The following is a 21,485-nucleotide window of genomic DNA, read 5'->3' on the forward strand; positions in this document are numbered from 1 at the left end:
TGCTTGAAAATGGACGGTTTTATGTTGGTGTGTCACAGAAGTTATGATGACTGGTGCCAAAGTCGATGCATTGTCTTTACCGGATGTTTAAAAAAACATTCAATCTTGACCCAAATTATATATAACCCATGTGTCAAAAAACACCTGTAACAAAGAAGCAACTGTGTGAATGGATATGTTTCACATCTGCTGTCTGGAATGGCAGCATTACGATTTAAAATGTGCAGACTGAATCATGTGCCAAAACAATCCTTCTCGATGTGCAAACTTTCTTTAAAATAATCTCTCAAGTTTGTTAAATGTGTACTTTGTATTAATTCTGAATGAATTTTAATCGTTATTTGTTACATCAGTTACAATTTAAATTGTATTTGTATCATTTTCACTTTGTATATATTTGTATAAACAGAATTTCTTGAAATTTCCATATTACTAATGTAAATGAACCATTTCTGTCATGATTCCATGTGTTATTGACTCATACCAGATGTGTGGACGAGCAGCCACTGCCTTTACCAAAATGCCGGTATCAGTCTTATCTATAATTCTTTATGAATGAACTACAATTTGACCCACAGACATTTTGGACCAGAACAACTTGGTTAGTGTATAATGGACAATTCAATTCAAATCATATTTCAGGATGATTGAAATTGTGTTGGAAGGGAATTAAAATAATATACAAATGTAACAGGAATGCCAAAATGAAAAGTGCCTTTAAGTGGTATGAATTTGTTCCTTCGAGAGCATTTCAGGTTTCGCCTGTCTCATATCACTTATAACATAATTGTTTACAAATTCAGAAAAGTTACCTCGAAATTCGGGAGTAAGAAGTAACGTCTGCAAAAGTGAATTTAAATAGCATGTGGCTCCTTGGTTACTGATGCCAGCCAGGCCACACTGATATCGTGGTCTTGGGGGAGAATGTATGCTGAATTTAGATGGTTCTATGTGTCTTGTAGACACACAGTCATCTTCTGAAAAAAGTCCATCTAACATATTGAAAAGCAACTGCTGCTGTCACACAATTTGCATTGTGGTTTCACTCTAAAACGATTTTCTGAAAGTTGTGAAAATTTACCGGAAATAGTTCAAACTAACATAAAACTATAACTTTGACGGGAGCAACCCTGTAAAATTTGCGGATTTTGATGCAAAATTCCAAAAAGTTTTTCAAACATCGTTAACAGGCCAAAAATGTTGAAAAGTGTTTAAATAATCTTTTTTTCTTAGATGTTGCTATAACTATAGAATACTGTTGATCGTCAGATTCGGCAGGAGAAGGAAAATCTTTCAGATGCTGAATATATTTTGAAGGAACCAGGTAAAATTGGCATGATTACACGTCAGACCCAAGCTTTCAAATCAACACATCGAAAGCCTCTGTGGCGACGTTTTATCCTACTTTCATAATACACTTTTACATGGAAGAACATATGTATTCTTAAGTATAGCAATCTTTCTAAAAATCAGACAGTGTGATTCATGTATGTCAAAACCCACCGAAATAAGTTTATTCATTGTCCAAAAACATTTATCATTTACATAACTAGTCTTAGATTTTCACTGCGCTCTTGAGGTGAAAATCACATAGATTGTACATGAAAATGGGAATTTGCAAGAGTTATGGTTCTTGATTTGGTTTGATTTGGTTGATTTTAGTGTATGATGAATATGTGATTTTCTAAAAAGTGCAGGTCTGAATATTGAAATGATTATCATTATGTGAAAGTACAGCATATGTAGATTGAAAAAGCATCTGATTCTGACTATCGGCAACCATCAACGATATTATAGTTATATTCCTACTCTTTTTGTTCTCTTCCGCAGTGAGGCTTTGGAACAATTTGGAATCAAACAAATACAATCTTCCAACCGTTTCTGGATTCATATAAGCAAACCTGTTTGAAATATATAATAATTCTCCTTCTTATTATTTCGCAGGTTGGAGAATATATAACATTCTACACACAAAATTTCGAAATAGGTGTTGTGCCTTGAACGCAGATCTATTGACAGAGGATGATCACAACAAGCAATTTTATTCTCACCCTTGTTTTTTTTCTTTTATACTTTTTTTTTAGTTCAGGTAACTATTGTCACATATATTGAAATGGCAAGTTCATCATATATGATAATATGTATACTGTACTTGATTCAGTTTTGTCACAGTTAATTGTTTACATTGTATATTATGTTTTATTGCTGACGTATAATCACAAAATACTTGTGAGTAATTATGTGTAAAGGACCCTTGTAACTTGTAAAATTTATGTCCAATACAATTACCTGTAAATTTAGTAATAAAGCATGTTTAAACTATGGCAAATTCAGAGTTCGGTTAACACACAAATGAATGAGGTGGAAATAGCTTACTTAATAACTGCTGTACCGCAGCATCAATAAGTCTAAATTTAAGTATACGACCAGAACACGAATCGATCTATATAGTCAATGTAGCCAAGAGAACAAAATACAACTATCTGTAAGATGGTCAGTAAAACAAGACATCACACAAAAAACTAAACCACGGGTAATAAGATCGAACACCCATAAAAAGGGAGACGGGAGCGATATCAGGTGCTCCAGAAGGGTACACAAGTTCCTCTCACATAGCAGTACCCGTATCATCAAAGTGAGCAAAATTTTGTAAGAATCTGGCTACATTAATGCAACTATACCCGACACAGTGTCAAAGCAGGGTCAAAAAGATGTCCCACAAAAACAAAACAGCGATTCACCAGTCGGCTGATATCATTTATTTTACACAGTTCCAGGATGTAAATAATGTAGATAATATATGTAAATAGTGGAAATTATCCGAAATAGTACAAATTAACTGTCGACGAAAAAAATCACCAAACTGGGACAATACAAATTGTATGAACGCAGTTGATCTTGAACTTGTTATTAGATATCAATAAATAACTATCAAAGTAGGCTCTCAGTTGTTAATCAGGATTTGCCTTTTTATTTCTGTGATCTGTCTCATGTTATACACTGATGAACAGTTCTGCATGTAAATTATAAAAAATGATTTATTTTTAAGCTTTTCCTCAAAACAGTTAATTATTTCATTGACAATTATACAGCAACCACAAATCGTCTAGAACTTAAGTGTCAGTCTCTGTAAGAATCAGGCAGTAGGTGAAACATGGTATAAAAAAACATCATTTTGATAGTGTAATTTGTATCATCAGAATCAAGGACAAAAGACAATACATTGTTTTGTACTTTCCATATCATGTTGGTGCATTGAGTTATAATTTCATTGAAATGCACTGAAATGAACATTTCAATGGAAGGAAACTCCATCAAAAACCTCATTTTCTGACATTCTATATATTGCAAAATTTCTGAGCAAAGCCAGTGATGCAGAGACCAAATAATTGTCATTTGAAACAGAGAAAGCATCCTTGAGTGATATCACGTTAGATCGGTGGGTTTTTGACGTGCATGTTTCTGATTTTCCCATTTTGCCTGATTCTTAAAAATACTTAATCATATTACATGTAATTAATGTTGTGCGCCTTCTGACATCTAATATAACCAAACAAATTTCAGTTTCTTCAATAATGGAACAGCTATGTAGCTCTTAATATTAATCAACGACTAGACATATAGGGACTAAAGTGCTAATCAGAGTCAAATGCCAATACATGTATTAAATTTACAGTCAAAGAACAGTTCGTCTAAATAAATAGATCGAAAAAATATGCAAAAATAGACAACGAAATTAAGACGGACAAGAGTCCAAATAATAACAATGACTAAATAAATATTAACTGAAGCTCAAATAATGTATTTCAGTAGGAGATTACTACATTGACAGATGCAACTATGAAATTTTGTTTTATACTGCATCGTTGCTTTGGTTGTTCTGTTTGTTGATTCCAAATTTGGTTTAACGATTCGTAATACTGAAGGAAAGGAAACAATAAAATGCCTATTTGATAAAACAGTTTTCAATTGGCCATGTATAATGGTAACATTTTATAATTATGGAAATAGGACATGGTACTGTCGAAGAAAAAATCAAGCAATAAATGCTGAATCTCCTATATTGAATAGTTATCTGAACATTGTGACTTTAGGCATCTTAAATTTATGGTCATTTACAAGAGAAAAAAGAATTTAAAAAAATGTCAAGTGATGACGATATCTCTCATGACCATAACAATCTAATGAGCGAATAAGTTATTGTGAATGTTACATTTTAGATACTTTCGTGAATTCAAATACTTTGCTAAAAATATTACACGTACATTCGGTTCCGATGTTAGTTTAATATCTCTGCATGTAATTAATTAAGTTTCGGAAAAATTGAAAGAAAATCGGTAGTCATGAGAGTCATCATTGAGAGTACATGGCAGAATAATTAATTATTGAACTACTAATCAGGGGCGGATTCAGGCGGGGGGGGGGGGGCGTGGCGGGCGTGCGGTCCCCCCTAAAATTTGCAAAGCATGTGTTGTCAGAAGTAGATTTAGGCGGTTTAAGGATGAAACTTTGATTTCACGCTAATTTTACCACAAAAGATATCTACATGGCACCCACTCTAGAGAAATATTTCAAGAGTTTAACCTAAAAAAAAGTTTTAACTGTGCCCCCCGCCCCCCACCCAATCTAAAATCCTTTATCCGCCCCTGCTAATTAATGTAGCTACTAATGAACAGCTAATGTAACATATTTAGCAACATACGTAAGTTTGCTCACAAGGTTATTTGATCTCTGCATACATATAAAGTAATCTTTATTTTCTGTAAATGTAAAACGAGCTGCCATTATTCAAAATCAATGTTACTTGGATTTCATGCACATTATTTCAAATGCCAAATGTATGCATATACGCCATAACCTTGATGATTAAATAAATATATTGTGCAATCGAATCGACCGTCCCTCCTTTTCCTGCATGTCATATAGGGGTATTAGATTCTAAGAAAGCAAACATATTACCGACGGTAGCAGATGTTCGGGAGAAATGATTACCATTTTGTTTCTTTATTCTTAAATTCAAAACGCCCAATATTCAATGAAAGTAACTGCAGAGATCAAAATGAGTTTTCTTTCGATGGCCAAATAACTGGAAAAGTAATTTCTATCTGGTCGATATCTATAGAAATTTAACTATTCAGTAAAAATGTTATAAAAAATCTTACATTCGGTCAGATGTTTGCTGACAATGCACAAGACGTAAATGTATTTCTTTTCATATAGCAATGAAAAGAAGACGAAATAATTAAAAATGCTATATGCGCATGCGTTTATCGAATAAATTTTAGAATGGTATATAAAGGAACCTTGCCCAAATTTCGCTCAATTATTTCAGTTCTGTACAAATGATTGATGGATATGCGTTTTTACATTTGCTTTGAATGTAAGTTGAATTTTATGATGATTTTCTATAATCTTAGAAACAAAGCTGTAAGGTTTCTAAACTTTCGTTTTATAAATTATTTTAAACAAGCAAAACAAGGACTTTTTAGAAGAAAAAAATACAAGGTGTTTATTCTTGTGATTATGATATAATATTAAAAGTAAGAAAGAAAAAGCTTGAAAGAGTTATTATTATGTTTTTTGTTTTCTTTTAAACTATTCGAGAGATTACGGGGTAGCTGTGTAACTATTTTTTGATTTTTCGTTCCATGTTCACACCATGTTCAGACATTTTTATCTTTTATTGTACTTTTTTTAATTACAACGCGTATGCAAAAGTGAAAAATAACCGACAAATTCTAATCTTTTCTTTCCTTTTTTAAAATTTGTTTTATTTACCTTTTACGCCTGTACGGTTTTAACAACGGATTTTCGTGATAAAAAAAATAATTTATAACCACTCGCTCGATTTTTTCTGAGACCCGAACAGAGAACAAATCAGCTGAGTAGTTACTGATAGTCTTTACATGCTGCAGTGGACATATAGCTATTTTGTCGGGTCCAGAAACCAGAAGCCAATATAATTTTTTAGGAAAAGTGTTTTTTTTCCGAAGATATGTATAATTATACTTCAGTTGTAAAGTTTTGAAACATTCCTAATATCAGAGTTTTGATATCAATGTGAACAACTTTTTCAAAGTAATTTGATATTTTCAAGCATTTTACAACATATGGTCATAGTATATACGCGTACATGTAAGATACAATTGTTACATGAAAACTGATTTATTGAACGGGTCATAGCTTTCCTTTCCTCGTTTGTCTACCCCGGAAATGACTTTATATGAGCAACTCGGCGGGTGTTTCTAGAAAAGCAGAGGACGCTTACCATATAAGTGCGCCTGGTCCATGCTCCCAGTTTTTAGTGGAGTCCTAGTTGCTCATTTGCTTTTGTTACTTTGTATGTATGATTTTAGTTACTTTATGTTCTTAGGTGTGTATGTCTGTTTTCCATGTCTGGTCTTTGTCCCTGGATAACATTCTTTTGATTACCGCTATAACCTTGATTCCCTTGATTACTCTTACATAAATTAGTATAGTCCAATAATTCCGTGAAGACGTAGTATGGCAAAAATTCTACGATTCATTGACTTCTTCACATATTTCGGATCATGCTATTTGGTGCACTTCTGATTTTCTATTTAGTAAATTAGATAGTTTCAACAATTAAAAAAAATGTCGCGGTTTAAGACTTAAGTATAAGTATTAAAGCGTTGAGGGTCGTTGCACTGTTAGTACTTGTACCCCATAATTTGCCCTTTACTGACATCTAATTAACATCTCACCAAGCTGAGGCTTATGTAGTTGTTTATCATAAATAAAGCACAAAAACTGACATTCAGGAAGAAAGTCGACATTTTAATTAACAATTTGGAAAATAAACTTAAATTGAAGCCGAAAGATAAGTCATGAAAAAGGTAGTGGTAATAGAATCTTCTGCAGCTAACATACATTTACAAGTTAGTCGGACACAACATGTGGTTTACATTAAGATAGGAAAGTTCAAATGAAAATTAAATTTTAGAAAGAGGACTTTCAATTTAAATTGAAAATGTTTTTAAAACCAATTAAAGAAATTGATAAAAGTTTATCAAAAAATAGATTCAAATTATATCAAAATAAACAATAAACTAAAATAAAGAAAACACTGTCTGTATAAAGAAAATTCAAAGCCCTAAAGTGTACTAAATACTAAAACCTACAAGAAATTCTCAAAAGTATTGTGTGTTTCTAAAAATATCCAAAGATGATATACTATGCAGTAACAATGACAGACTTTAATTTAGTGTTGGAGTAACTTTATGAAATCCGTCTCTCGCTGTAGCTTGCCCGGATGTTTTAAGTGTCGGTCTCTGTACGAAACAGGCAATGGCTGAAACATGATATGAAAATACCCACCATTTTGAAAGTTTAATTCGGCTATTTGTACCATCAGAATAAAGGAAAAAAGACAAGATTTTCCATATCATTATGGTAAATTGATTTTTAATTTCATTGAAATATACTGAAAATGAACATTTCAAGGGCAGATAACGCTGCCAAAAATCTCACTTTTTTAACATTCCATTAAAAAAAAAATCGGAGAAAATCCAATGGTGCAGATATCAAGTAATGGTCTTTTTAAATAGAGATAGTATCCTTGAGTGAAATAGTCATATAGGGTTTTCCCAGTTTCCCTGCTTCTGTCAAAACTTATAATTTCCCGATCTTAGGTATCTTTGAGTAAAAAAAACTAATTATTGCTACTAAGAACTCTTATTTAATGGAACCAAGATAAAATCAACAAAGTTCGAAAATTTAGTGACCCCTTCAAATCGGCTATTGTTATTATTGGCAGGTTGAAGTTCTTGTGTTATGGACCACCATAAGAATTGGTGTGAGCAGAAAAGGTCAAGAGATACGGAACAATCACAGGTGACAGATTCCTAAAATGACACTGAGCTTAGGGAAACACATCCTACTTGGTGAAGTTATCTGTCCATGAGAGAAGGTATGTAACTATATCTACATCTATACCAGTGGTTGATACAGAGGGGGGTGCAGGGGGTTGGCACTTTCTTTTTAATGGAAAATTTGTCATTTTCATGTGTGGAATTGACAAAAAATGGCAAATAATGTCCTAGCACCCCTATTTCTGGGGAACCCCGGCTGGCACCCCTCCTTTTCAAAGTATCTGGATCCGCCTCTGTCTATACATTATGCATTTGTACATGTTCAGAATCTACACACAATGAGAATGCATTGGTTAAAGATGAATACATGTAACCAGTCCATCTGTACAAAGTAGTCTTAAGTCCTTTGTAAATTTCATTGCAGTGATATGAAATTTTTCAAACTTTTAGTTCCACAAAGTCCTTCAAATGGAATTTAGCTCCCATATATCAAGTAATTTCAATTTGCCAACTTGGAAAAAGGCACATGGTTATCAAGTTATTAAATCGTTTTTTTATTTTATTTTTCAGAATACAGTTATGAAATATACAGATGCTAAAATTTGCACAATCACGTAATGTATTTCATGTTGTTCAACATAAAAGGCAAGTATAGCATTACATTTTTTGCGTCACTGCTTTTCTTTTTGGAAATGTTTGTCATATTATTAATGTTTCTATGCAGCCAGGAAAACAGGTGGGTTGGTAAGGTAAGTAGAATTTTGATAGAAGTGTTTCTCAAAGTTGAAAATAGTTTTGTTTGGGTGACAGTGTTGGCATCACAATATGTTATATTCTTATTTTGTTTGTAGTTTATACAGTCAGAATGAGGTAAGTACTAGAAGGTCAAATTTGAAGTGAAGTTATCATGTTTATTACTGGGATATACCGACCAGAGCCTCACAACTAAACTTAACGTAATAAATCGGCATATCTCATATTAAACATGGTATGACTGAACTTCATTTATTCTTTTTGCATCAAAGTAACTTCTTTTTATTTTGATACTGAAAACATTTGGAAACATTTAAAAAGAACACTTAATTTGGAATTATCGTTGATAGGAACAACATCTCCGGGTACCACCGAAGGAACCACTACAGAAACCACCGAGGGAACCACTCCAGAAACCACCTCAGCTTCATCCACAACAAGTTAGTTCAATTATCATGTACATTGTTTATTCTAAAATTATTGTCATCATATTTATATAAATACATGTACTTCCAAAAGTTTTTCTTAATCTTGGACTTTGTCACTTTTGGTACAATGTTTGTCGTCATGGAAGAAAACTCCTATTCTTTTCATTTATTTGAGATTTTACTTTTCCAAGTTCTGGGACTTTTCAAGAGTACTAAAAACAGGGACAGTCATTTCACGTGCTCTTAGTTGTGATTTTTTTTCTTGCTACCAATCAGTACTCCTCCTCTTTTCTTGTTCCTCAAAGAAAAACCTTGTTTTCACTTTTTTTTTATCTGTCCATTTTTTCTCGATCCAATGCTAAAACCATTGTCTGTACTGGTAATGTATTTCTTTTTCTTTATTCTTACATTTAGACCAAAATTCTTGGCAGAGTTACTTTTTTTTATTTACAGTGATATCAAACTTAAGTGCATCACTACAGAAAAAAAATACTTTTTTTCCTCGCCACCAATTAAAGTTTAAACAAATTCTTTCTGCATCTGTGGTTACTTTTTGGTATAGCTGAAATAAGTGAAATATCTTGTTTTGTACCTACTTGCTGAAGGTGCAGTTTATAAATAACACTATAGTATTATAATTTAATTTCAAAAGTAACACGGTTTCTGATTGGATCAAAAATTTCGTTTATTATCTCAAGGTTCTAATTTTGAAACAACTGTGACGTCATCAAACTTTTTAAAGATTTACTCGTTGAATTTTTTATCTAAATTAAATTATAAGGAATGACTCGTATATTTTTTCGGTCTATTTGAACCTCAATGACCATGATGCACACTTTAAGATAATCTGCTACGTCGGTTATTTAGTGTGCACCACGTAATTGAGATTATTTCTTCATAGACCTTTACAGTCATTCCTTAAATAGCATTCATATTGGTGAATATATTGTGTTGGATAAAATGAGCATGTGAATATTACTGGATCGTTCTTGAAAGTGATTTTATATAGTTTACGTGGAAATGCTATACAGTTTATTAAGTGCATGCGATATCATATTTTAAGGAACACCTAAAAAGAGATATTGACCGAGGCCCATGTTCTATTATATTTAGCTTTAGAAAATTTAAGAATTTCCCACTCACAGAGTTACTCTTCATCTTGATTTTATAAAATAAATATATTGGCATACATTTAATGTGGTCGGGTAAATTCCGACAATCATAATAATTTTCCACCACAGTAAACATTTTTCTTATACTGAACATTAACTGTCGACATCAAACGATCACACATTGTTTATTAAATGAAAACTATGAAATATGAAATGTAGTAAAAGAATACATCGCACAGTATTTTACTTTTGTAATAAACAAACAAATAGTAATTTCTATATACAAATGAAAATATTGAAGTATTTTTTGATTTGCACACAAAACTGTGCCTTATATACTGTTCATTAAACAGCTATCATCGACTAGCAAGGTACTGTAGATAACGCCTCGAAATTCGTACATGAGCAGCAAAGACACACAGTTTGCAAGACGGACTTTATGAGTGCACATTGTTAATATCATTATAATCAGTGTTGCTTTTCATAGGTTTTTCTTTAATTTTGCAGAATACATAATTGCAAGTCCTACAGAACCCCCAATTCCAGGTAAGAACCATGGTCCGAACCGCCAATTCCAGGTAAGAACCATGGTCCGGACCCCCAATTCCAGGTAAGAACCATGGTCCGGACCCCCAATTCCAGGTAAGAACCATGGTCCGGTAAATCAAAGACAAATCGTACAGTCTTATTACTCCTGCAAAGAAGTAAGGAAAGGAAGTACAGTTTATATATGCATCACCCTGTCTGTGACTATATCTATCCGCATAACCCCCCTTAACTGCTCAATGTAATTTTATCAGGAGGTTCAGCACCATAGGCGGATGCACGTGAATGCCTTGTCTGCAAAGGAAATGAAGTTAAGAATATTTGCTGCTCTGTTTTGAAAAAAATAACAAGGATTTTGAAGGGTTTTCATGCTTAGACAACATGAATAGGTCAAAATGATGAGTCAGTTTACTCGTTTTTCAGATCACCAATTGAAATTTTGGCAGGAAAAGGATTTCTCTGAATTTCACATAGGTTTTGACTTAGTAGGATTTTTTATTTTTTAAAAAAACCTATAGAAATAACAAGAATTTGATAAAAAAAAAACTTCTCAAATAACATTTTAAGGTGTGTTTAATGAAAAGAAAAGTGGGGGCCACTGTGCAAAAAATATTGATGCTATGAAATAGATAAAACCAGAGAAGTCCGAAATTCTGACAAAAACGAAGCAACATGAGCTGAAACCTTGCAAGAGGAACTGGATTTTAATGAACATTTATGGAAAGTTTAGGCATTATATGTAGATGTGTATCAAAGAAAACTATTTATATCTTATTTTATCAATTGGAGTTAGTCTAACTGAATAGTTTTACATGTTAAACATCACGAGTACAAACCCCTATTAACCACTCAATGGATTTTTATGAAATTTTACATGAAGAAAATCATGTTTCTGTTAATCAGCACTTTATGCCCAGGGGGGTAAATTCGTCCGTACCAGTTTCCAGCTCTGTTATTTACTGAAAAGTTGAGCTATCCAACTAAAATATTTATCGATACATTTTTGTATTTAAAAAGTTAATTAAAGCGGATAAAAAAATACGAAGTTTTGCTACATTTTTGTGTTAAATTGATGACGTTACCAAGTATCGTTTCTATGAAACTTACAAAATTATGAGGTTTGCAGGTCGTTTTTCGATCTGGACATATAGGCGACATGCTTCAACAAACCATTTCTTTTATAACAATTGTTTTGATATACTTCTATGGTTGGAATTATTTAAGTTGTTGACGCATGTGGCCCATATCCCCTGCGAAGAAATATGATATAAAATCAATTGTTTTTTTCCAATATACACATTTTGGCTCCATTTTGCACTTAGGTTTCTATGTTATTCATGCATGAACTGCAAAAAAGGTTTTGTTGGCAAAGTGAGAAAGTAATCAAGGGAACCAAGGTTATAGCGGTAATCAAAAGAATGTAATCCAGGGACAAAGACCAGACATGGAAAACAGACATACACAACAAAGAACATAAAGTAACTAAAATCATACATACAAAGTAACAAAAGCAAATGAGCAACTCGGACTCCACTAAAAACTTGGAGCATGGACCAGGTGCACCGGTAGGGTAAGCGTCCTCTGCTTTTCTAGAAACACCCGCCGAGCTGCTCATAAAAAGTCAAGTCCGGAGTAGACAAACGAGGAAAGGAAAACTATGACCCGTTGAATAAATCAGTTTTCATGGTGCAGATGGATAAACCATAACGATCCACGAGTTCATGATGACGACCATAAAACTTCTGTATTGATGATTTCAATCTTGTCGCAACATAACCCTGTTACAGAAGCCCATTTGTTAGAGTTCTAGCGTGATACAAAAAGTCTGCGTAGTTTAGGCCATCATACGCCCTTCCATTAATTTTTCTAATCTCATTTATTGTAACAAGTTTAAAAAAATGTATTTTTATTTCTGTCAGATTTTGCCAATTACAACTCCAATAATAAGGATATATATTTACCATGAAGAATATAATATATAATTATATGGGAATTATTTTGTATTTTGTGGAACAATATAGCATGTTTTGAAATTTCATTTGCAGAGGTTTGTGCAGATATACTGGGAGTTAGTGATGGATCAATCAAGGCAGATGTGACCTTTTCCACTACTGTGGATAACAGTGTCAATGGTGGCCTTGACCAGCCATGGGAACCTAAAAATGATGATGATAATCCATTCATACTAGTCAAGTTTAATAGTGGTAGCTACTTAAGAAGGATAGAGGTTAAAGGAGGTGTAAATAAAGATGGCGAGGATTCCTTTGCCCCTCTCATTGGTGTATCAACCCTGTCTTATTTGGGAAGTTGGACTCCTACAGAGGTAAGTTAATTAAAACTGCAATTTTAGAAGTTAATATAAAATATGTATGTTATATGTAATATGCAGGTACTTATGTTGGTCCATTAAAGCTATTGCCTACACTTTCATCCGTTGTCTTCTGTAGTTAGCGTCATCATTGTTAATTTTTTCTTGAGTATTCTCCTCTGAAACAACATAAGTACCTGCATTCTTTAGGTATTAATTTTAAATATTGCCGATTAAGCATAAAACATGGCTGACCCTGGTGGAAAGTTTCACCATATATCTCTTAAAGTATAAGAATTACTGCAGAAGAAACACGTACTTAAAAAGCTCCATTCCGTTGAAGTTGTTCGGTGATTCCGTTTTCACAATATTTCAAAAACCTTCTCTACTGAAACTACAGGAACAATTGGAACCAAATTAAGTATGAATGTTTCTTAAGGTGTTCTGTCTAAAGCTGATGTGGGGATTATTAATTCCTTTGTAAGACATTAGTGCTGTTACTAAATTATACCATGGGCTTCTCCGTCTGTTCAATTCGATGAAATCTATCTTCCCTGAAAATTTCAAGTTGAAAAGATAAAGACATCTTTAAGAGACAGTACCTATTTCATGCGATTTTCACCATTTTTGTTTGTTTTTGTTTGTTTTGGTGGTTGCAAGTTTTGGTTATTTACATGAAAACTATAGCCGTTAATTTAAAATTCAATTGCTTCATCACAAAGAGGACAAGACCTATCATAAGTCTAAATTTAGATAGAAAGGATAGCCGTTTATGGAGTTATTTCCTCTGAAAAAGTAATTTTTCACGTTTTTTTATTGGTATTAATTCTAATAATTTTCTCCTCAGAAACTCCTGTACCAATTTAACCAAACTTGATGTAGATATTTCTTAGAGTGTCCTACCAACATCCGATGTTGTGATATTTGACCCATTCGATAAACTTGGCTGCGTTTACTAAAGAGAGACAAAAAGGATTGGAATATATATATATATTTAAATATCTCTAAAATCATTAGGTATAGACAAATTCAGATATTTGATATAGGTGTTCAGCAAGATGAAATCTATCCATGGTGAAGACTACATGAAATACATTGCTCATTTTAACGTTTTTTTTTCTAAAACCTACTCTGAAACTATAAAACATATTCTTACCAAACTTTGTAAACATGTTTCTTACACTATTGTGTGCAGAACTTATACGAAGATTTTTGATCCGTTGACAAACATGCCTGCCATTACTAAAAAGCGATAGTACGGGTCAAACAACAGTCATTTCTGTAAATTCTGATGAAAGTATTCAGCATGATGCAATCTAGCCATGGAGAAATTTTCGAGAAAATTTTGACCCTTGTTGAAGTCATTTGCCCTCTTTGATGTTCTTTTTTTAGATGTTTAAAAAAAATGCTTTGCAGATTTGACAGCTGTAACATTATTGGGAATTTTTCAGGCCCTTCTATGTTTAATTTATCTTCCCTGTAGCAATATAATCATATAGAGCAGTGTACCGAATAGAATCGTCACATTCTGAGACGTACATGTATTCATAATAAGGATTTGTTGTGACATGTATCCAAAACTTGATCCTCTATCCTACATAGCACACCTATGTGGCCTGTCCTGTACTACTATACATTGTGTACTAAGTTACAACCCTAGATTATTCCTACTGGGAGGAATGACTCGGCCAGCGGAAGCTATATTATATAGCCTAGGTGGCCGAGTGGTCTAGGGCGCTGGACTTAGTGCAGGCGGTGTTGCGATAGAGTTCGAGTCCCGCAGCGGGAACGACAAAAAATTCTTTGCTATTTTGACAGTTCTTACAATGTTGGAAATGTTCTAGATCTTTATATACGTCTGGGAAATGATCAACTCTATTCGCTACATATTTATTTGTACCTGTATGTGCGCATATATTTGTTTACTTGTTTCTTTCATTTCAGTAAGTGACTTATATAATTATTTTACATTTTCTAAGGTTTATGAAGGCAATATCGACTCAACAAGTAATAAAGTAATTACATTCCCTAACCCAAAGATGGCATTTGGTATTAAAGTGCAACCGCTAGACACCAACAAGAAACCTATTAATGCTGTATTGGGAATCGAACTTATCGGCTGTTTAAGTGAGTTGAATGAAATGTTTTCTGTATTATAGTAGGTGTTTTGTTTCAAGCGGGCCCTTGTTTTCCTAATTCTCTTATTTTTTTTGCCAGCAGCCCCTATTTTCCTTACTAAGGGCCATCATTTTTGGTGAAAATCCTATTTTTTCACAATTTCAACGGTCTATCGTTTCATACAGGTGAACCTAGCGCACGCTCCTTACCCTAAAACACAACTTGGTATGAATTTGATTTTTGGGGGAAAAAAAATCACCGAAATATTTTCGCCATCCTGAATTCCTTGATTCGCTTCTGTGTATGCGCTAACACATTGTGTTTCTGTCAAATTGATACGTAGAAATAAGACCTTGTTATTTGTCAAAAAGTCCTTAAAATTTCTTAAAATTATCTTTATTTTTCCAAAATGTTGCCCTAAAATATACTATTATTTTTTTACAAAGTGTTACTTAAAAACCTGGAAGGTACACAATGCATTAAAACTGACATAGAGGGAATTCATATAATGTATGGTATACCATGGTTTCTATTCAGTGATTTTTAGCAGTTTCACTGAACATGTTGGTCATATCTAAATGGAATGAAGTTTCGTATTTGACTGGCGTCAATTTTACAAAAGGTTGTAAGTGTAAAATTGATCGTAAGTTATGACGTAACAAAGCCATTTTTTGTTATGACGTCAACTTGTGTATTAGTGCAAAAATAAGAAAATCATAATATCAACCAATTCCTTGTACATTGAAACCTGATAAGACCAAACCTCTGCCTCGAATTCCAATTTATCCAGGTGTACAAGTTTCAAAATACATTTTAATGGATATAATTGAACTTTTAAAAAGTGTGTGGTTTAGTGTGGTTTTTAATTTTAACTAAATTTCAAGGGAGAAATGTATTCACTTTTTGGTTTGGTGGTGTCAAAAGTTTTCAAATGTTTTTTTACTTATTATCACATGTGCTTATTCATAACATTATTTCTGTTTATACCCTGCAATCAAAGTAAAGGATGGTTTATATACGAATCATTGGTCTTTAACATTTTTCCAGATCTTTTAGTTGTTCTTTAACTCATGAAAACTTCAATAAATGAATTATTATTCATTTCATAACATAATATCCATTTTTCAGTGCCAGATGTAACTCAACTTACCACAGTAACGACAGGTTTGTGACACCTATGAATGTTACAATGTATTTACAACAATGGCGGATCCAGGGGCTCGCCCCCCCCCCCCTCAAAATTTTTTATAAATTGTTGACAAATTGTTCAATATACCTTCAGAATGCAGGATTTGAGGTTCAATATCTAAACATTTTCTTGGGGAGGACATGCCCCATCCCACTAGCCAATACGGATCACTTCGTGATTCTTGCCAGTTGATCCTGTCAAGAAATTTGACTTTGGGGCCCCCTTACCTAAGACTCTGGATCTGGATCCGCCACTGTAAAATGTAAATATGGTGGACTTTGCTAAGACACAATACAATAATTTCAATGTAAAAATGTCAGAATTTACTATGAAATAGTACACATATGAACCGTACATGAAGTATACATGATATAATTTGCTTTGAAAGGGTACAATTATGAACAATTACAAGGTAATCTTTATATCAGTTAATGCAACTACAATTATAAGCCAATAATATAAACTGTAAAGTGGCTTGTATAGCGCAAATATGAATAATAAATAAGTGCATATAAGTAAATCAGCTAGACATGATAGAATTATTTATGAAATAATGCAACTTCAAAGTATCAAATATCACCTAAAAAGGAAGCCCATCTAAAATCTCTGACAACGAAAAAACAGTAGAATCTATCTATTACCAATTTTCCAAATATTTGAAGTATCAATGCAAGGTCTATTAAACTGGATACGCATTTTTCCTTATACTCAGTTTTAATGGAATAGCTAAGACATTATTATAAATAGTGTTAATTTTAGAGTTGTATCCTTTAAAAATCCAGTTTTTGATGTTTAAGGCAGATATTTTAAAGATAATTGAATACGGAAATAGACGTGTTTCATTGATTTAATGAAGGTCACACAAAGGTCAAATATTTTGTGCAGCAGTCTTTATACTTTCCACAAAAGAAAATACGTGTTCTACTTGTGAAAAATGAAATTGACAATAGAGTTGAGGAACTCGGTTGCGTTAAGATCACTTTGCATTTATAATGCAAAAGCAGAATTATAACATTTCAACGATGTATGCTTTGCAATTTACAAGGTTCCTACTTTTTTTCTCACTTATCTTTGCTTTTTTCAAAAGTGACAACTGGTGTTACTACTGTGCCATCTGAAACTTCTCAGGCAGCACCAACTTCGAAACCAGGACCTGAAATTACAACTCCAGGAGGAACAACTACAGGTGTGTTTGATAAAATGAGTATTCTGAATGCCATTTCAGGAATTTGCCTGATTACCTTTAGTTAAAAAAAAGAATTATACAAATTCTTGAGCAGCAAAGGGAGCTACATTTTTTGAAGGATGGGATGGGTCCTAAGAGTTAATGTTTTGAGAAGCTTAAGCTACAAATGTAAGAAGAAATGAAAAGGGGATCGTTTAATGTGTCTATGCATTGATTAGAAACATTTGCTTAAAATCAACATAATTTGAAGAAAATTGGTGGATTATTTATATTTATTAAAAATGTTTTATGTAAAAAAAAACCAAAAGAAACAAACAAAAAAACAAAACAAAAATTGTACTGTTTACATATGTACAGAAATTAACTTCTCATTTTTATATAATATTTGTACATGTATTTCATTTTTAATCACATTCTATTGCTGCATCTCAATGTATGCTTTCAAACGGTTATCAGTGTAGCGATAAATAACTGATGGATACACGAACACAAATTTGACCAATCCAAAACAATATCATGAAGATAGTTAATTCAATATCAATCTTTCATTTATCTTAAGGTACAACTACGGAAGAATGTGAAAAGGTTGACATTATGGATTCCATAAGTGTTGATTTAAGTGTGAAAAAGAATGACGAAGATGTTGGTACTGATGACATCAAGGAAGACGATGACAAGAACTTACCTCTTGATGAAAATGATGGTTTGACATTGGAACCAAGCAGTCCTTCAGAAGTTGACAGCATCAACGTAAATGGAGATAACATTGATGAAGTTCTTGTCACTGTTTATGATGAGGATGGAAATCCCACAGACATTGAGGTAGTGATATCACGGATTACTTTTAACAGGATATTTAAGGAACAATTGTACTTAATATGGTTACAGAATATTGTCTACAGAAAGAGTTGTTTGGTCCAGTTGATAAATGTTAACAAAATCTGTTTAACCTTCTATAGTTTTCCATAAATGATGGGGCAATGACTGTTTTATGATGATTTGATAAACATGGTAATATGATGATATAAATATGTTTATTATTTTCATTTTAGGACACACCTGTTAAACCTGGTGAGACCCTTGACTTGAAGAACATTGTTGCCAGCAAGGTGACAGTTCAAGTCAAACCAAAAGAACCCGGAAAACCAGCTGATGTAGACAAAATAACTTTAGAAATTTGCGAAAAACCTGGTAAGTTTTGTCTCATTTCCTCTAGGTTCTGTCTTTTGGTTATAAAATTTCTTTGTTGAAACATATGAGTTTGATTATAGTTACGACACCGAAGACATACTGGCACGATAATTCAGTGAAATTCTTCTACTTGAAGCATCCTTAATGATGCCATCAATTCATTTTGTGTAATGTCAAAAAAGGAATGGGGATGAAAGAACAGGGTTGCTTTAGGATTCCACTTAGCGTTAATAGAATAACACTACTGTCAGCTTTTAATCATGCATGCCTAACAATTTTAAACAGTTCCAACATTTCTCACTTGTCTTGTATATTTGCTTCTTTCACTAGTGACAACTGGTGTTACTACTGTGCCAACTGAAACCTCTCCGCCACTACCAACTACGAAACCAACTCCCGAAATTACAACTACGGGAGGAACAACTACAGGTATGTTTGATAAAATGGGTATTGTTAATATCATTTCTGGAGGGTGGCTGAAGTGTTACTGATTACCGTTAGTTCAATAATAGAATTATTCAATTTGAAGAAAAGCATTAGGAGCTACATCATTTTATGAAGGATGGGGCCTAAGAATTAATGTTTTGAAGAGCTTGAGCTACACATGTATAAAAAAGAAGGAATAGGTACATGGATCTGCAGCATACATTGATGAGAAAGATTTTCTTACAGTGAACATAATTTGATGAAAATTGGTGGAATTTCTTATATTTGTTAAAATAATAATGAAATAGATTTGTACAGTTTACATATGCAGAGAAATTAACTTGTCGGCTTTCCACATTTGTGAGTTTTGTCTCATTACCTTCAGGGCTGTCTTATGCTAATTTAAATCTTTGTTGAAACAAAATATTTTGATTATAATTGAAACACTTAAGACATACTGGTATTATGTTTTAACAAAACGTTTTCAAGTTGAAGCACCATCCAAGATCCATCAACTTTATTTTTAAATATTAAATTTTCAATGGAGTTAAGGAAGTGGGTAACCTTTTAGATTCCATTTGGCCTTTATAATACAGGAAAAGTGTTGGGATATTTTAATCATATATTCTTCACAATTTTACACAGTTGCAGCATTTTATCATTTGTCAGAAAAATTTACTTTTTTCACTAGTGACAACTGGTGTTACTACTGTGCCATCTGAAACTTCTCAGGCAGCACCAACTTCGAAGCCCGGACCTGAAATTACGACTCCAGGAGGAACAACAACAGGTGTGTTTGATAAAAGTGGTTTTCTGAATACCATTTCGGAAAGGTGCCTGATTACCGTTAATTCAATAAACAGAATTGTACTAGTCCTTGAGTAGGAAAAGGAGCTACATCAGTTTTGAACGTTCGGGCCTAAAAATTAATGTTTTGAAGTGCTTGGGCTACACATGTATCGAAAAAAAGGGATTGTTACATGTATCTGCAGCATACATTGATGAGACACATTTTCTTCCACTGAACATAATTTGATGAAAATTGGTGGAATTTCTTATATTTGTTAAAAGAATAATAAAAAAAAAAGATTTGTACAGTTTACATATGCAGAGAAATTAACTTCTCAGCTTTCCACATTATTTGTATATGTCAATTATTTTTAATCACATTTTATAACTTGATCTCATTGTATATTTTTTCAAACGGTTATCATTGTAATTAACAATTACTGATAAATACAAAAACATAGATTTGACCATGCCCTCCAAAACTTTTAAGAGAATTTTTAATTTACCTTAAGGTACAACTACGGAAGAATGTGAAAAGGTTGACATTATGGATTCCATAAGTGTTGATTTAAGTGTGAAAAAGAATGACGAAGATGTTGGTACTGATGACATCAAGGAAGACGATGACAAGAACTTACCTCTTGATGAAAACGATGTTTTGACACTGGAACCAAGCAGTCCTTCAGAAGTTGATAGCATCAACGTAAATGGAGATAACATTGATGAAGTTCTTGTCACTGTTTATGATGAGGATGGAAATCCCACAGACATTGAGGTAGTGATATCACAGATTACTTTTAACAGGATATTTAAGGAACAATTGTACTTAATACGGTTACAGAATATTGTCTACAGAAAGAGTTGTTTGGTCCAGTTGATAAATGTTAACAAAATCTGTTTAACCTTCTATAGTTTTCCATAAATGATGAGGCAATGACTGTTTTATGATGATTTGATAAACATGGTAATATGATGATATAAATATGTTTATTATTTTCATTTTAGGACACACCTGTTAAACCTGGTGAGACCCTTGACTTGAAGAACATTGTTGCCAGCAAGGTGACAGTTCAAGTCAAACCAAAAGAACCCGGAAAACCAGCTGATGTAGACAAAATAACTTTAGAAATTTGCGAAAAACCTGGTAAGTTTTGTCTCATTTACTCTAGGTTCTGTCGTTTGGTTATTAAATTTCTTTGTTGAAACACATGAGTTTGATTATAATTACGACACCGAAGACATACTGGCACGATGATTCACTGATATTTTTCTACTTGAAGCATCCTTAAAGATGCCATCAATTCATTTTGTGTAATGTAAAAAGGAATGGGGATGAAAGAACTGGGCTGCTTTAAGATTCCACTTAGCGTTAATAGAATACCACTACTGTCAGCTTTTAATCATGCATGCCTAACAATTTTACCAGTTCCAACATTTTCTCACTTGTCTTGTATATTTGCTTCTTTCACTAGTGACAACTGGTGTTACTACTGTGCCAACTGAAACCTCTCAGTCAGTACCAACTACGAAACCAACTCCCGAAATTACAACTACGAGAGGAACAACTGCAGGTATCTTTGATAAAATGGGTATTGTTAATATCATTT

At 33.0% G+C, this 21,485-nt stretch overlaps 2 protein-coding genes across 2 annotated transcripts in view; one reads left to right on the top strand and one right to left on the bottom strand.

Annotated features, from left to right (window-relative positions):
• Positions 1-1,085, bottom strand: part of LOC148603509 (ubiquitin carboxyl-terminal hydrolase 40-like) — a 33,043-nt gene extending 31,958 nt beyond the window's left edge. The window contains exon 1 of the mRNA XM_088553910.1: positions 813-1,085. Coding sequence (XP_088410036.1) covers positions 813-999 — 187 coding nt within the window. The 5' untranslated portion in view covers positions 1,000-1,085. The remainder of the gene's footprint in view (positions 1-812) is intronic.
• A 7,612-nt stretch (positions 1,086-8,697) lies between these two features.
• The window catches only part of LOC148603510 (uncharacterized), a 96,704-nt gene continuing 83,916 nt past the window's right edge, over positions 8,698-21,485 (top strand). The window contains exons 1-10 of the mRNA XM_088551441.1: positions 8,698-8,702; positions 10,613-10,671; positions 12,717-12,994; positions 14,959-15,106; positions 16,226-16,261; positions 17,374-17,472; positions 18,032-18,294; positions 18,525-18,663; positions 18,949-19,092; positions 19,781-19,879. Of these exons, the coding sequence (XP_088407567.1) occupies positions 8,698-8,702; positions 10,613-10,671; positions 12,717-12,994; positions 14,959-15,106; positions 16,226-16,261; positions 17,374-17,472; positions 18,032-18,294; positions 18,525-18,663; positions 18,949-19,092; positions 19,781-19,879 (1,270 nt within the window). The remainder of the gene's footprint in view (positions 8,703-10,612; positions 10,672-12,716; positions 12,995-14,958; positions 15,107-16,225; positions 16,262-17,373; positions 17,473-18,031; positions 18,295-18,524; positions 18,664-18,948; positions 19,093-19,780; positions 19,880-21,485) is intronic.

This window comes from Perna viridis, chromosome 11, assembly GCF_037379345.1.
Source record: "Perna viridis isolate PV_CMFRI_1.1 ecotype Kerala chromosome 11, ASM3737934v1, whole genome shotgun sequence".
Taxonomy (NCBI): domain Eukaryota; kingdom Metazoa; phylum Mollusca; class Bivalvia; order Mytilida; family Mytilidae; genus Perna; species Perna viridis.